We start from the raw sequence: 15,980 nt of genomic DNA on the forward strand, positions 1-15,980 counted from the left end.
TAAAGCTGCATATAAGCAAGTGTAGGAAAGTCTTGTGCAAGTTGGGGTTTTTTTGGTAGTGGTGGTTTTGGGGGGGGGGGTTAGTTTTTTGCAAGGCATAGGCAATAGAGCTGAAGAGATTTTTTTATTCAATATGAAAGCCTAGGTACTACCTCTGGCTCTAACCTGTTCATAAAACTGTTTTTTGAGCCACATGCTGAAGTATATATTTCTGACAATGTTCAAAACTTGCACTGACAAATTAATAAAATGTACTGAAACAGTAGGGTCCCAGAAAAAGCTCATAGATGAACTCATGTAGACTTATCTCAGAATCCTGCCAGAGAGCCATTTCAAATGTGTCCTGCCTGGGCTTCCATCTTCTAGAGCTCTGAAGGAAAATGCTGTAAATGGAGATGACAGTGTGAGGTCTAAAGGCAGGGCGGCTGTGCGTAGTGTGGTTGCAGTCCATAATGAGTTCAGCCAACGTGGGCAAAATGAAAGGGACAAAATGAAAGGATGTCATCCATCCTTGAAGGGATGCTGTTGGCTCAAGCAGTGTCTGAAAAAAGCCGCGCTAAAAAGGTCAAGGGAGGAGGAAGCCCAGAACTGACCCATCCCATCAGTTATATTGTTACTGTTCCCTGGCCAGATGAGACTACTCAACATTGGTGTAGAAAGTAAAGGTTCCTCATAGCTGAAAATGGTCAGACAGTTCAGGGATGAAAAAGCCAGCACAGCCTGTCCATAAACTGAAAATTCTCAGTGTAATGGGTGTAAGTAGTGGTGGGTGTGAATAACTCAAACAATGTCCCTTTGAAGTTTTCCCAAATACTGTCCACGGCACAAGTTAAAACAAAGGCAACCATGTGCAATCTGAGGTGGATGTGGGTTGTCCGGTTCACAGTAATTTGTCAGTCGGATACTTTTATTCAGTCCTGATAGCCCTTCGGTTACTCTTCCACTGCTCCTGTTCTGACTGTGGACTGCTTCCTTGGATAGGAGGATTAAAACATTGTAGTAACATCTTTAGATAATAGAAAAAGGGGAGAGACTTGAATATGGCTTTAGGTTTCTCTATATTTGCCTTTAATGAAGATTTTGGAAGAGCATGCTTTCAAGTCTGGAAAGTAATTATTTCTTTAAGTATGCTCAATTTGTTCACAAAACATGTTTTAGGTGAGTAAGTTTTGTGACAGAATTGGGTTTTTCGTGTAATGGTTCATGTATTGACCCAAATCAGAGGAATTAATGTGCAGACGTTACACCTTCTTTTGTGTTTGTCAGTGATAAAGATAAGCACTTAGGGAGAAAATCATAGAAGTAATACTTCCACAGATAGTTTTCAGGAGGCACAAAGGGAGAAATTGTGTGCTTAGATTTGATTGAATTTGACAGCGCTCTTACTTGAAAAAGATGAGCAGTGACTGTTAACCATGGCCAAAGTTAACTGTGATTGCCAAAACTGCGATCCTGCCAGTCTTGGCTTCTGCAGTTTTTCTGTGAAGCTGCAAAAGAGCTTGGCGGTGGGGTTCGGGTGGAGTTGTTGGTAGAGGCTCCTCAAGTCCCCGTGTCATCTGCCCCCCTTCTGGCTCCCAGGTAAAGCATGTCTCACTGGCCCCTGGGAGCGACCATACGAGACTTTCTAATTACTTCCCCAAAATATCACTTTCACTGCTTAATCTATTAATTACATGCCTTTTTTGTTAGAGACAGATCAGAGTTGGGTAAAGATGACAACCTTTCATAACTTTTGCAAAAACATCAGTGTCCCAGTGCATTGCAGTGGGCGTGAAGCTACATGTATGCAGCTGAAGACGAACAGTGTCTGTTACACAGGGCCTTGTTTTTTAGATAAATAAGTGTAGGAGGAAGAAAAACTTTTAGTAAAATGAGACGTTTTGGATCATCTGCTCAGATGAAAACCTGTTTTCCTCCTCTTAGACAAGGGTAAAAGGGGCCAGTGAGGATCGGTGCCTTTTGGCAAAGCCTGTCTGCTGCTTGCACCTCCAGTACGTAGGTAACTCCTGCTGGGGGAGCCAAAATTGAAGTTACAAAGGTAAAATACTGTTTAAAAATTATGAAGCTGGAATGAGCAAATGAATTTACAAGAAAGATCAGTTATCTTTATGCCAAAGACTTACAAGTAGTTTAAAACAATCTGTGTTTGACATGGTAAGTTGTCTTTATCATTAAAATGCTAATGAAATGGTAAACAGCTGTTAAATTTATGAAGATAATGAAGCTTGTCAGCTACATCTTTCTTGTACCAGTATTCTTGCTTAGCTCAGGTTTGCATACAGATTTGGTGGAGTGGCGGTGAGAATCTGTTTGACCTTTGGGAACAATGCCAGTGTAAAACTGTGCCCTGTTCTGTTTGATTTGATAATTTTGTCCTGAAGTGCTTCTACCTGTAGTTTAGGTCATCTTTATCTGATCGTTCTTCCAGAGGCTTTCACAGGTGTGTCTGAAAATCAAACTTTAGTCAAAGTGGTCACTGGTATTTGATTGGCAATAGTTGAAGTAGTAAACTGGCAAACAGAAGTGAACAAATTTCTTATTATTAATGCCTCCACTAATCAGTCTGGTAGGTGTGTATGTTTTCTATTCTGTACGGACTCCAAATGTATCCTAGTCTACTTGGTTATATATTATTCTGGTGGCAGAAACACCATGGACTGCAAAACTGCAGGCAGATTTCAAATGTCTTTGTCGCTTGAAATGATCTGTACTCAGCCAAGGAGTATAAAGAAGATTGCATTGTTTGCAGTAGTACGCTAATTGTTTTTTAATTTTTAAAACTTTTATGCCAAATGCTTTCTATACCTTGATTAAAGACAGCATCAGAAACCTAGCTTAACTCTGATTTTAAATGTCGGTCACAATTTATTCTGTTACATTTTTTTCTGTAAAATTTAGTTAAAATATGTAACTATGGCTTCATTGAAGTATGTGTATGTAAAGAGAGGATAGGTCTTTTTTAACTTCATGGATCTTTAATTGCTTATGAACTTCAAAGAGAAACTTGTAGCAGTTAGATTGATGATGGCACGTTATGGACTTTAGATAATTGAATACAACATAGCTGCTGTTTGAATACAACTCTGAAATCCAAATTATGGAAATCTACTGTTTCAGAACCAGCTAGTAGAAATAATCATCGTTTTTGCAGTTGAAGATATTTTCTTTGGATAAATCCTCTGACACGCTGCTTTCCTCTTGATGCATTTTTTGTCATTATGGATATGAAGAAGAAACTATAGGCATGTTAGCCTTTAGCTTTTTGACGTTTTTGACTCCACTTGAATAAGCTTTGACTTACAGTTAATTAAGCACAACTGTCAAAGAGTTTCATGGGCTTATGCAGAAACAAACCTTACATTTATGAAAGTATTGGGGTAGGAGAAAGGAGAGAATATTCTGGGAAAGTGTCTCAAGCATATTTTTCCTTTCAAGTTGTGCAGCTCAGTTGGGGTGGTGTTCGACAGTTCTCTCCAGTTCTTTCTTTGTCAATGACCCGTCTTTGTGCAATCATCACACTTTTCCTATAGAAGAAACAGAGAATAGATTATAGCCTGCTATTCATCTGCTAGACCATAATATAATGTTTACTGTGCTGCAGCTGTGATCAAAATGACTGTCTCTCCGTCATCTACAAAATTTGAGCTCAGGGCTAGTTATAAGTGTTTGGTCATTCAAAAAAATCCATGCAGCCCCATCTGGCTTCTGAACTCAGCTTTCCTCTTGGATACTGTAAGATGGATTTGAAATTGTGTCTGTGGAGGCAGAATGATGAGATGAAAAGGAGGGAAATTTCTACTCGCCTTCAATTTTGCGTGTCCTTAACAGGGAGAAAGGGAGATTCCTTAATGGAAGACTGGTACTCAGGCAGCCCATATGGATTGCCTGGCATCTTGCAAGTAGATGTAAATGATTTGATTTTATGGGAGAAGAGAGGGAAAATTGCTTGTTTACTTTTCACCTTCCCCCCACCTCCCTCAACTGGGTTTAAAAAGCTCAGATGACTTCTATGAGAAAAAGCCTAGATATTGTGTCAGCTCTGCCTGAGACCAGAGAAACTCCTAAGAGGACTGTTATGCTCCTGGCTGATGTGCTGGCCACTGGTGAGTGGGAGAAGGAGGTAATTATGGAGAAATCCTGGCAGAGGTAGGAGAGGCAGACAGTGACTCACCTTCCTTTAGAGGCGTGGGACACCTGTGTTCCAGTGCCTGCTCCAGTTGGTGTTGAATTATTTATTCAACCCAGGAAAGAGACACAGATTTTTTTTTTCTTTTTTTTTTTTTTGCATTTTTTATTTCAGTGAGGGAAATTTTATTTGAAATCTATTATGTATGATTTCAGGAAAATAAAAATACTCCCGCAGGCACAGCTGGAAGCAGCGTGCTAGGCACACTATTGTGTGAATAGGGCAGATAGCTAGTTAAAAATGAACATTTGGACATCTGTGCCTTCCCATTCCTTCTGGGTCTTGCTGAGGATTGATTCTCAAGTGTATACAGAAAGAATTTCAGCATGTAGATTACTGGAAAGCTCTTGTTTGGAGAGAAAGATCTGGGCTCCAATTAAGAATGCTAGTTTGCATTGCATGTAAACAGTTGTGTTCGTTTATGTGCTGCTGATTATGTAATTGTTGGCTGTTTTCTAGTATTTGCCTTGCACTGTAAAAAAAAAGGCATTTTTTTAAATCTTAGGTGAAATAGTGTTTGTGCAGTGCCTGGCAGCTACTGTCAGAAGAGGAAAAAAATAAACACACAGGTCACCATTTAGAAACAAACCTCTGGATTTCAGCTTGCATGTATTGTCTGTGCTAGCGGATCTAATAGGCAACCATGAACTGCAAAAGCATCTGACTTTCATGGGCGCCCATCCTGGCCTTTTTGGCACAGAAGAATTTTTCAGCTTTAGAAAGGATTTATTCGACCTGCCATTGTGATTTATATACCATATGTCTCCTCTTCAGTGTCTGAGTATCCATGGCCATAGGGAAGTGCTCTGCCTCATCTGTAGTGTGTGGAAATAGGTTTCTTTTAATGATATTAACTCCTACGGAGCCACTTTATTACCCCCCTGTATTATTTTTTTCTTGGCGGTTGTGTCAGCTATGCTGTGTGTGATGTGGAAGGGAGAATACTATGAATTCCTGGTTTTGTTTGCTCTTGGCAGGCACTACTACACTTCCCACCCTTGTGCGCACACCTACCTTGATGATGCAGCCTTCCCTGGATATCAAACCCTTTATGTCCTTCCCTGTGGACAGCAGCTCTGCTGTTGGATTCTTCCCAAATTTTAACACAGTAAGTAAAGGTGTTTCCACATCTAGTTTCAGTGTATGCTTTCCAAGCTGGTTGTAATATCCAGTATTGAAGCTGCCTTACAACAGTGCATCGTTTACACAATTGTAGAGAACCCTTTTTGTCTGTGCTGTGATGGTTGCTGTTACCTGTGTGAAAGGCTTGGAGTGGTACCCAGCCTTCTCACTGTGAACGGGCTGATCCTTTTTTAACTTGCTCTGTTGGGGTGGTGTTTGCACACCGAAAAAAACCCCTCACGATAGAGATCTGATGAGTGATAGAATCATTTTGAGCATTTCCCTGGTCATGTGCATTTCCATGTGCTGTAAAAAAGGAAAAAGCAAAAGCTAATGGAAAAACAGGTATGACAGGTAAGGCCTAGGTCCTCCAGAGATGTGAATCAAGTCTATTACAGCCAGTGAAGCAACTGGAGGATCTTGTTAATTCTGTATAATAACAATAAAGTCTAAAATGGCTTAGCAAGCCAATGTGAAAAATGTGAACCTGCTACTTTTAGTTTATGGTAAAGCATCTTGGGGTTTTGCAAAAAAAAAAAAAAAAATATTGCCAAAATGATGCTCAATGCTTCTGTAGTTCTCCATGTTTATCAGAACAGCAATAACAAAAATACTCTCTTCTGTAGTTCTCATTTCTTTAACAGGTCATGAAATGGTTCTGAATGTTATCAAAATGCTTTTTTTGCTATCACACTTTATCATTTGTTTAATTAATTATTATCTTAAATGCATTAGTACACCAAAGCCAATGTTTTGCGTGTTGCCTGTCAGGTTTCCATGCGTGGAGGTAATTCAGCATGGAACGAGTCGGCAAATAGTAAGCTAATAGTATCAGGAGGGAAACTGCTCTAGGTCATTTCTGCCAAGTCAGCAAGTATGATCTGTTCGTACGTGACCGTTGCCTGACCTGTACAGCATCGTACTTGTCACTGTAATTGAGGGGGGGTGGAAAGGGAAGCAGCGTCACCACCACCAGACAGTGATCGGCTGAACCACTGCCAAGTGTCTCCTTTCACAAACTCACCTTCTGTCTGAAGTTAAAACATCAAGAGGATTTTTTTTCTCCATGACTTGCAAATATATCTTGCTGACAAGCCTTGTGCTACAGCACGCGGTGCTGTGGGATGGTTATGAGGTAACGTATCAGACAGCTTCTTTCAAATGTCAGCAGCCCAATGCATATTATAACAGTAGCAAATATTACTAATTCGGTGCAAAACGTATATGTGAAAATTGTGCATTTATGAGGGAGATGTGGGGATGTGCAAGTGTATAGATTGGGGGGTACGTGCATGTGCATATGTACAAAGAGTTAAAGATTAAAAAAAAATCCAGGCATGTTTAAAGTGCAGGACCAAAACTCGATACAATTTTAAGAAAGCAGTGTGTCATTCTTATCTTCTAGGCATGATGCAGTTCATATCAATTTTCCATCCTCTTTCCAATACATTAAAGAATTTTATGTTATTGATTTGTCTGCTTTCCAGTTGCACTGTTTTTATAGGTGAGCTTTTTCACAGAACTGTGCGTAAAGACTTGGAGAACCTTTTCTTTAGGGATGCTGTAGTTGTGGAGTCAACCAACATTATTTGCTTACTGGTGGTATTATTGAATGTCTGAGTTGCAGTAGCCTCTAGAGACAGATTAATTTGGGCATTTAGACTGGTTTTGTCTATGTACACTAGCTTTCGTTTATATGGGTTACATTCAGTTTGCCTAATTCCCAGAGTGTTTATCCTTCGCACCTCTCATTCCTCTCCAAAATTCCATGGGTTTTATTAAAAAAAAGAGGCCTGGGGTAATCAGCATATATTGTTGACTCAGTGTCTACTTCCTCCCTTGGAATTCTTGATAATTATATACAATCATGCTGCTATGCACCACACACACTGCATGTTTAAACTCTTCTTTGGGGAACAGTGGTTTAGTACTACTCTATTTCTAATTCACAGACTTTGCCATTTATCTTGCAGGTATTGATTTTCCCTAACAGTCTTTTACAATGGACTTTAAAGCTCATTGGAAAACTAAATCACTCATGGTTACCTACTGACAGGCACAGTGAACGCCAGCTGTCAGGCACTTTCTTTCTAACTTAGCACCACCTTTGCAAATGTAGATTTCTATGTTTGTGTATATATAATCTTTTTTCTTTTTCACTGTAAAGTGGTGGTGGGAAGTATGTAAAAGTTTGTAAAAAGCCTTTTTCCAGAAGATAATTTTGAGTGAGTAGAAGTTAAATCCAGTTGACCCACAATGTATGCATCATCCAAAGTGCCATAATTTTTCATCTTGTGCAGGAATAGAATATTAGAAGAGCTTTTGGTCCCTTCCCCCCAAAAAGCCATCATTTGCCTTATGGATCAGTCAGGAAGTCTATGCACTTCACTCACAGGAGGACTTGTCAAGGACTGTAGACTGTTGAAACCTCTAGTGTGCAGCACTCGATCTCTTTGCCTTCAGTAGGACTGAGGGGACCCTGCAGCATGTGCCAGGGCTGCTGTTCACGCTTGCATGTGTTCACTGAAGGTGGCAAAAAGAAATGTGGTCTCAAGAGAAAACTTTTTGGATCCACCTGTTCATTTTCAATGACAGTCAGATATAGCAACATTTTTCTAAACCTTGCCAGGAGGTGGTGGTTTCTAACTTAATTTCAGTGGCCTGAAAAAAGAAAAGTTTCTGCTTGGGAGCTTGATACAGTAACTACCAGGGCAGGAAAAACAAGGTAAAATGTATTAACTACAAACATGTTTAAAGGAACACCCCCTGCAGTGTTTCCAAAAGAACTTCTGTTATTTATGGAAATACGTTTAGAATCTGGGGTAAACCCTTTCTTACATAGTTAACTTTGACAGTTTTCAGTTCTGAAAAGGTCTGTGATGCTCCAGATGAAACAGTGTTCCCATTTCGTTTGTGAAAGTGTTCTGATCACTTCCTTCTCTCCACATGGGGTACTTTCAAATGAAGCACTGAGCAGACCTTGATTTTTTTAAAAGAAATGCCTACCCCAAGTATATCTTATTTTCTTGATGGAATTGTGTGATTTAGTTTAAAATGCCTCCCTTCTGTTTCTCCTAAAAACATTAATAGTTCTAAAGATGCTGTGGATGTATGTATAGTACTTACCAATTCATGCCCCAATTAAATTTGTCTTTGTTCCTTAGGACTTGCTTATTATATAGGAAAAATTAACTGGGGAATGATTGCACTACCTCCTTGGATACACGCCATTATGCCTTTATTCAGTTTTTGTTTCAACACATCAGCCAGAAAGGGATCTTCGAAGGGCAGAATGAAGGATTCCAAGCAGAGAGGTACTGCAGAATAGGTGCTCTCTTCTTTCCTGGTCTTTTCACAGCACCAGCAAATAGTTTTGTCAGAACAGGACAGGCATGATTAGACTGTCACAGCCTGAACCTGAGTTGCTGCACAGAAGGACAAACCCTCCCTCAGAAGTGCTGCAGCAGCAGATCCAAAGGTGACATCATGTTTGTCCTGGCATCAAGTTCTAAAAGCTCTTGCTCAGTTACTCATACCCCTCTGTCTGAAACGCATAGCTTGAGTCAAATTCCTGGCTGGTACTACTTAAAATGTTCTTGTTTATAGCAGAACGGGAGACAGCATTATAGGAACTTCCCAAATTGGTACCTCCAATTTGGAACGGGTGCCGTACAAAAAGGTATTGTTTAAGCAGAGCTCTTTTTTAGCACACTAAAATGACTCTAATGATTCCTTAACATGTAACATCTTGCATATCGATTACGTTTAAAGATGTGTAAGACTTCAAAGTCAAGTGCATAAAGTCAGTGGAAATCAAAGTTAAGATTACTGTGGTCCCCATTGTATGTTTATTATAATGTAATCTTGAATTTTACACTTGCTGGTTTCCACCATGCAGCTTCACCTTCTGTACTATTCTTTCTCTACACCCCCATGATTCTTTGTCTCATGTCATCCGTCTTTTGTACTGAATGAGGAAAGGATTCTTTGTGATCACATCATGGTAGGTTATCACGATGCATGCGCTAAAGTGGCTGAAAGCCAGGATTTATCTTGCAAGGCAAACTTAATGATCACTGTCTGCATCTCCCTATAAAGGATTTATACTCCCCAGAAAAAAAAAAAATCTCAAAGCTCCAACACGTTCTACCTCATCCTGAAGCGAGAGCAGCACTACATGATTCAAATTTAGTCAAAGTGGTACAGCCAGGGACCCGTCATTCTGCACAAAAGCAGTATCAGCAACTTTGCAGATTCTATCATCATAGAAAATAATCAGCAATTCATATGCTTCCTTCTGAGTTTGTTATGGCCTCAGGGGTAATCAAAGATTATAGCATCTCTTGTAGCTTTCACATCAGTGAAATATTTTCCATCTAACTAGCCCATGATTGGTTTCTAAATGCTGGTTCATACCTTCATATTTTAGAGGACACAGGGGTTAATGTGGCCTAGTTACTGCTTCAGTGTCTATTTCTCTTCAAGTAGGTTTATGCTGATTCTTTATATTAGAGCTCCCTCAGTCCCCTTGTGAAGTGGACCAGAAGTATTTTACATCTGCCAGGGAAGGTGAGCCAGCTGGAATGGGCTACAGGAAGGGAAAGAGGAGCTGACTAGTAACTTAGTCAGAAATCTCTGTCTCTTCTCCAGCATTAGCCCTGCCTGGACTAAGTATCCCTGGCCTACCCCCAAGACAACTACTGGGAGGGACTAATTTGCTCTTTCCTCTTCTGCATTTTCAATTATGTCTCTCATTTTTATCTGCTACCTATCTAGTTCTCATTTGAAGGGCCCGGTAATCAGCCAAGGCAGGAGCGGAGGTCTGCACTCCTGGAGTGCAGTGGAGGATCAGAGCGCAGGGCGCTCGCATCGCCGCCTTCACTTGCCCCTCTGCGCCAAGTGCCTCTTCTGCGTTTGGCACGGCACTGCGGCTCGGGAGCTTTCTCTTTCCTTAGCGGCATCTGAATTCAGCCACTTACCGCCCTGCTCTAGTGCCAGAGTACGCTCTGGAGCTCAGGATTGTATACAGGAGGAGCAAATTACAGATGCAGCCAAGTGGATGTTGCCTACCCATTATCTGTGGTCCTCTTTTATCTAAGCAGCCTGCCCGTGTGCTCTGATTTCCCCTTTTCCCTTTCGTGAAGTGCTGGAGGGAAGTGACCTGCTCTGCTCCTCTCCCTCTGAAACACTCTGCTCCAGACAGCAGGTGGTTTTGTAAGAGCTATACTTCACACTCATTAATGGCACAGAAAGGAAATTTAAGCAATTAACTTAGAAGGAGAGGTGTTTTGTGGGGTAGCTGGGTATTTTGTTTGGGTTTTTTGGTTGGTTGTTTTTTAAATCAAGAAACGGCAAGATTTTTTTCTTACAGACATTTTATACCCTTTTTTTATAGTCGTGCAGGCACAAAAAGCACTTCAGGTTTGCCTTCTATTCCTCTGTCAAGCACGTAAAAACATTCCTATTTCACTTTTAGTTATTATGGATATAATAGTTGGTGTTTTCTAAGTCATAGCCGGAATCATCCAAACTACAACATGAGGCATCAACCTGTTACCTTTTATAAAGGGAATAAAAGAGAATAATAGGTGGTTTCCCAGATACTTACAGGTGAGGAAAGCAGAGGTTCAGGAGCCACATAATAAAGCCCAAATTCTGGCAGCACAGACCTCTGCTCTGTGGCTTTCTCCTCTGACTCTCTCCTCTCGCAGTACCTAGCTGAAGAGCCCCTTTACCCTCCATGTCTTCCTCTTTTCGGTTTCCTGTAGTCCCTTTTCTTTGTGTCCTTAGGCTTTTTGTACCAAGCCAGGAATTCCCCCTTGTCTTTCTATGGCTTTGATGCAAACCAGCAGAGACCTCTTTCAGCTGCAGTAGCAGGTTTTGGAAGAATTCTTCTCAGCCTTTGGCGGCCCTGAAAAATGCTTGTTTAAGGTGGTATATTTTTCCCACAAAATACTTGAGCCATTTCAGCTTAAGCTTTGAAAAAAGATTGAGCTTGAAGCAAACACCTGGTAAGATACACAGTGTTAGATATGGGGAAAAAAAAAATGCTGCCAAAAGCAGGGAGTTTTCAGTCAATTTCTGAGAGCTTTTACAGTTTGTGGTATTTTGACATAAAGATGCAGGTTCCCTAATTCCTGTCAGGAATCTCTTGAAAGAGCAACTCTGTTAAATTGATGAGCCTAAATAAGTACTTTTCTGCCTTGTTTCTAGCCTTTAATAGATATTATTCTCAGGAAAAAAAAAATCTTAATTAAAATAATACAGACTGGCTTTAAGGGAGAATCTCTTGAAATATTGTTTAAAGTTTCCTGTTGCTTTGTATTTTCTCTAACAAGAATTGGATGGATGAGCTTCCTCCTCTCAGTTTCCAGATCAGCAGCCAGATAGGAGGAAGTGCACTGGTGAGAAACAGAAGTCACCAGGTGCAGTAGCCTGTCCCTACCACTTTACAGGAGCTCAGCATCCACAGTATGGTTTTTGAAAAATGATTCCTAAATTGCTGCAATACATCCATTACTGTGCATACAAGTAATTAGGTCATCAGCCTAATTCTTTAAAGAAATAGTTTCTGCATACAAATCCTACTGTTTGCTGAGTCCTCCAGAAAATCTATTCCTTGGCTATGTGTTTCATCTCTGTCTTTACTGAAAGCTTGGAGTTAGTCTCTCCAACACTTCAGCGGTATTTATTTCTTTTACTGGTTAGCATAAGGAGAAGCTAAGAAGCCTTTATCTTCATTGAATTGCTTTCTTCTCCATTTAGTAGTATGTTCATGACACAAGGAAGCCGGTTAAAGGGAGGGGGTTGTTAGCCATAAATATTTTAGGCATTAGACCACTGAAGGATATTTTGCAAATAGACTGTAAGGAAGACGTCTTCCCTCAAAGCAAGCAGTTGCAAAAGTGTAGTTTAAGACAAATAAGGTACATGTGTTGCACCACTGTGCTTATAAAGGATATGCTACTTTCTAATGATGTCTTGTCCTAAGCAAAATTCTAGAGCGCCTTTAGAGAAATCTAATTCTCCAGGTATCTGATGAATACAGAAGTGGCTGCTTTTGCAGCATCCTGGCTGTTTGTGGCTGGCTTTCCTGCCCTCCCTTAGACCTTCATCACATTGTTCCACAAGAAACTAAGAAATACTGCAAAAATTATTAATTAATAAATTATAAGAATGCAGCTAAGAATTAATTCTTGTTGTACTCTGTCTTTATGAATGTGGATATAGCTAGTGGTCCTTTAATCTAGATACAGTCAATTTTATGACAACTTAAAAGTTCTGTATGGCAATTTAAAGTCATAGTGTGAAACCTGTCTTTCTTTAGCATACCTGAAAACCAATGTTACACAGATTTGAAGCACTGACCAGCTCATTTCAACTGCCAGAGCAAGGTTGATTTGAAGATCTGTGCCTTTCAAACCAGTCTTCTCTGTATTCAATCTGTCTGATCTCACAGTAGAGACACCACGAACTGCAGCTCCTTCCCCAAGTTAACACTAGGGAAAGACCATCATATTTCTTGCTCATGTATTTGTTAGAAGAGGCAAGTTTCTACCTGGCTTTGTGTCTCATTTACTTAAATTTAAAAAAAACAACAAACCACCAACAAAAAAACCCACAACAGACTTTGATGCTACATTGTTTCAGGACTGGTTTAATTAGAAATGGAACATTCCTTTAAAGATTCCTATCTAAATACAGCGCTTTTTAATCAAAAGCATTTTAAAGGCTGTTTGTGTATTGTGTGGTACTGATAAAAAAAAAAAAAACCAAACCCAAACCAGAAACATCATTATTGATTTTTAAATGAAGAAAGCCTGTTATTCCTTACTTACTATGAAGAGTAGATGACAGCTGTCAGCTAGCATACTTATGCAACTCTTGGTTCTGATTTGCTTCTCATTTATATTCAGCCATTTTATACATATATATTCAAATGTATATATACACATCTAATTTATCTTCTTTTTCGACTTCTTTTTTTAGCATGTGAAAGGTAATGATATTAATTAATTTCAGAAGACTAGGCTGCTTATGTCTTTCTTCTCTCCTGCTCACATAATTAATCAAGGCCATGAATTTGTCCCTAACCTCTCTTTGCACGGTTCAGAACTGTAGAGGAAATTCAAATCTACCTAATGGCATACCATTTGTCTTTGTGGTGTTGGTGTTCTAGAGCAGGCTGGGAGCAAGAAGACTGTCAGCAAAACTTAGAGCAGACCCTTAAAAAGAAAAGGGTCATATCTAAGGACCATCTCAAAGATGAAAGCAAAAATCAGGAATCTTGTTTACCCCACATGTTATCTAAGCTGCTTTTCTGACTACAAACTCCTAGGCTTGAGTCTTGTCACAGGATTCCACTGAAAGGTAATTTTTCATATTATTTTACCTAGTCATATTATTTTACTGTCAGGTGGTAATAGGTAGTGTAACAAGAATAGCTTTGCTTTCAAAGTATGTTGTTGGTTTGATTTTCAGCAAGTCTCATACTGTAGTCTGTTTTTATTTTTTGCTGGATCTGGAGGCAAGATGTTTTTGGTAGTGTTTTTTTGTTGAGCTGAACACAGCTGAGTGTTCTGAATAGCAGCAGCCTAAATAATGAATAGCACGTATATAGCATCTTCCATCAGATGATTTTGAAGGGTTATAAATGTGTTATTTAGACCTTTCAGCCTTTTAGTGAGGTTGCATATATTTTTATCCCCATTTTACAAATGAATAATATAAGGCTCAGGTGAGGAGACTCAAGAACAGTTAAACGTGTGAGCCAGCAAAGCCACAAAGGGAAGGGAAATTGTCATATTTCTTGAGTATTAGTTTAATCATTGAGTTTGTACTTTGTTCTTTTTCTAAAGTTTGGTCTGTAAAAGTTCATCTTACAGATACAAAGTCTTGTAGTATGGTAGGGGAGTAATATGGATGGATTAAAAAAAAAACCTGCTGATCACTTAAAGCTGGTTCAGTTTAGTACAAAAAAAAAAAAGCATTAAACATCAGATACTTCCTTTTTTCCTCATTCTCCATTTGCTTGGGGGGGGGTATTCTCTTTTATCCCAAAACATTTTCAGCAGCTTTCTGTTTCTTTATTTTGCCTATGAAAATCTCCAATCTTGTCTGGAGCAGAAAATTTGACATTTTTCTACCATAAGGGTTAAACCTATTGTTGGTGTTCACATTACAAACACAATCCTTTTATGTATTTCTATCCTCACTTCAGAATAAGTCTTGTAAGAAATTGAGACCAGATTCAGAATTTTTTTTTGCTGTGGTGCCTCACCAATTCTTTCTTTCTTTGGGTTAGGTCTTTTTACAGCAATCAAGTATTAAATTTTAATAATCTTTTACATGACAATTTCTAAAGTAGCAGTGGTATTTAATTTTCAGAACACTCTTTCTAAGGCTCACCTAATTACAATTTTCTAAACCAGAAATTATTTTTAACATGCAATAAATATATCCATGGATGAAGGGAAGGAAAGGCAGAGGAAATATTCCCAGCACGGAAAAATAATAGTAAAAAGAATAAAAAGGTGTTTTCTCAATTATCTTTTGATCTTTGTGCTTAATCATATCACATTATATGAGGAGAAGAGAGGGATAGGGAGAGATTAGAGTTATTTACCAGATTATTAATTTTTTTTTTTAAATATCAGAGTTTCTTGATTTAAGCCAGAGAAGTGCAAAGACCGAGGAGGACAGAAGAGCAAAAGATTAGAAAATCCCTGATTTTATTTCAGTTGGACAGTGTAGAATGTTTTTCCTTTTGCTTATATTGGTCCTAACCATGATTTTGGATGCCAGGTGCCCACCAAAGCTGCTCTATCACTCCCCCTGCCTCAGCTGGGCAGGGGAGTGAAAATATAATGAAAGGCTCATGGGTCGAGATAAGGACAGGGAGAGATCACTCACCAATTACTGTCATGGGCAAAACAGACTCGACTTGGGGAAATTAGCTTAATTTATTACCAATCAAATCAGAGTAGGGGAATGAGAAATAAAAATCAAATCTTAAAAACACCTTCCCCCTGCCCCTCCCTTCTTCCTGGGCTTAACTCCACTCCTGATTTTTTTCTACCTCCTCCCCCTCCAAGTGGCGCAGGGGGATGGGGAATGGGGGTTGGGGTCAGTTCATCACACGTTGTCTCTGCCGCTCCTTCCTCCTCAGGGGGAGGACTCCTCACTCTTCCCCTGCTCCAGCGTGGGGTCCCTCCCACGGGAGACAGTTCTCCATGAACTTCTCCAATGTGAGTCCTTCCCATGGGCTGCAGTTCTTCATGAACTGCTCCAGTGTGGGTCCCTTCCACGGGCTACAGTCCTTCAGGCACAGACTGCTCCAGCGTGGGTCCCCCACGGGGTCACAAGTCCTGCCAGAAAACCTGCTCCAGCGTGGGCTCCTCTCTCCACGGGGCCACAGGTCCTGCCAGGAGCCTGTTCCAGTGCAGGCTGCCCACAGAGTCACAGCCTCCTTCGGGCATCCACCTGCTCCGGCATGGGGTCTTCCCCCTGCTGCAGGTGGATATCTGCTCCACAGTGGACCTCCATGGGCTGCAGGGGGACAGCCTGCTTCACCATGGTCTTCCCCACGGGCTGCAGGGGAATCTCTGCTCTGGCACCTGGAGCACCTCCTCCCCCTCCTTCTTCACTGACCTTGGTGTCTGCAGGTTGTTTC

At 40.2% G+C, this 15,980-nt stretch overlaps 1 protein-coding gene across 7 annotated transcripts in view; it reads left to right on the forward strand.

Moving 5' to 3' along the window:
- The window catches only part of ZNF385B (zinc finger protein 385B), a 176,691-nt gene that overhangs the window by 110,802 nt on the left and 49,909 nt on the right, over positions 1-15,980 (forward strand). For 6 of the 7 annotated variants that reach the window (XM_052791868.1, XM_052791867.1, XM_052791869.1 and 3 more), the window contains one exon: positions 5,164-5,294. The exons of the other annotated variant lie outside the window; for it this stretch is intronic. In XM_052791868.1, coding sequence (XP_052647828.1) covers positions 5,164-5,294 — 131 coding nt within the window. The remainder of the gene's footprint in view (positions 1-5,163; positions 5,295-15,980) is intronic. 7 annotated transcript variants of the gene reach the window in all.

The sequence above is a fragment of the Harpia harpyja genome, chromosome 7 (genome assembly GCF_026419915.1).
Source record: "Harpia harpyja isolate bHarHar1 chromosome 7, bHarHar1 primary haplotype, whole genome shotgun sequence".
Taxonomy (NCBI): Eukaryota; Metazoa; Chordata; class Aves; order Accipitriformes; family Accipitridae; genus Harpia; species Harpia harpyja.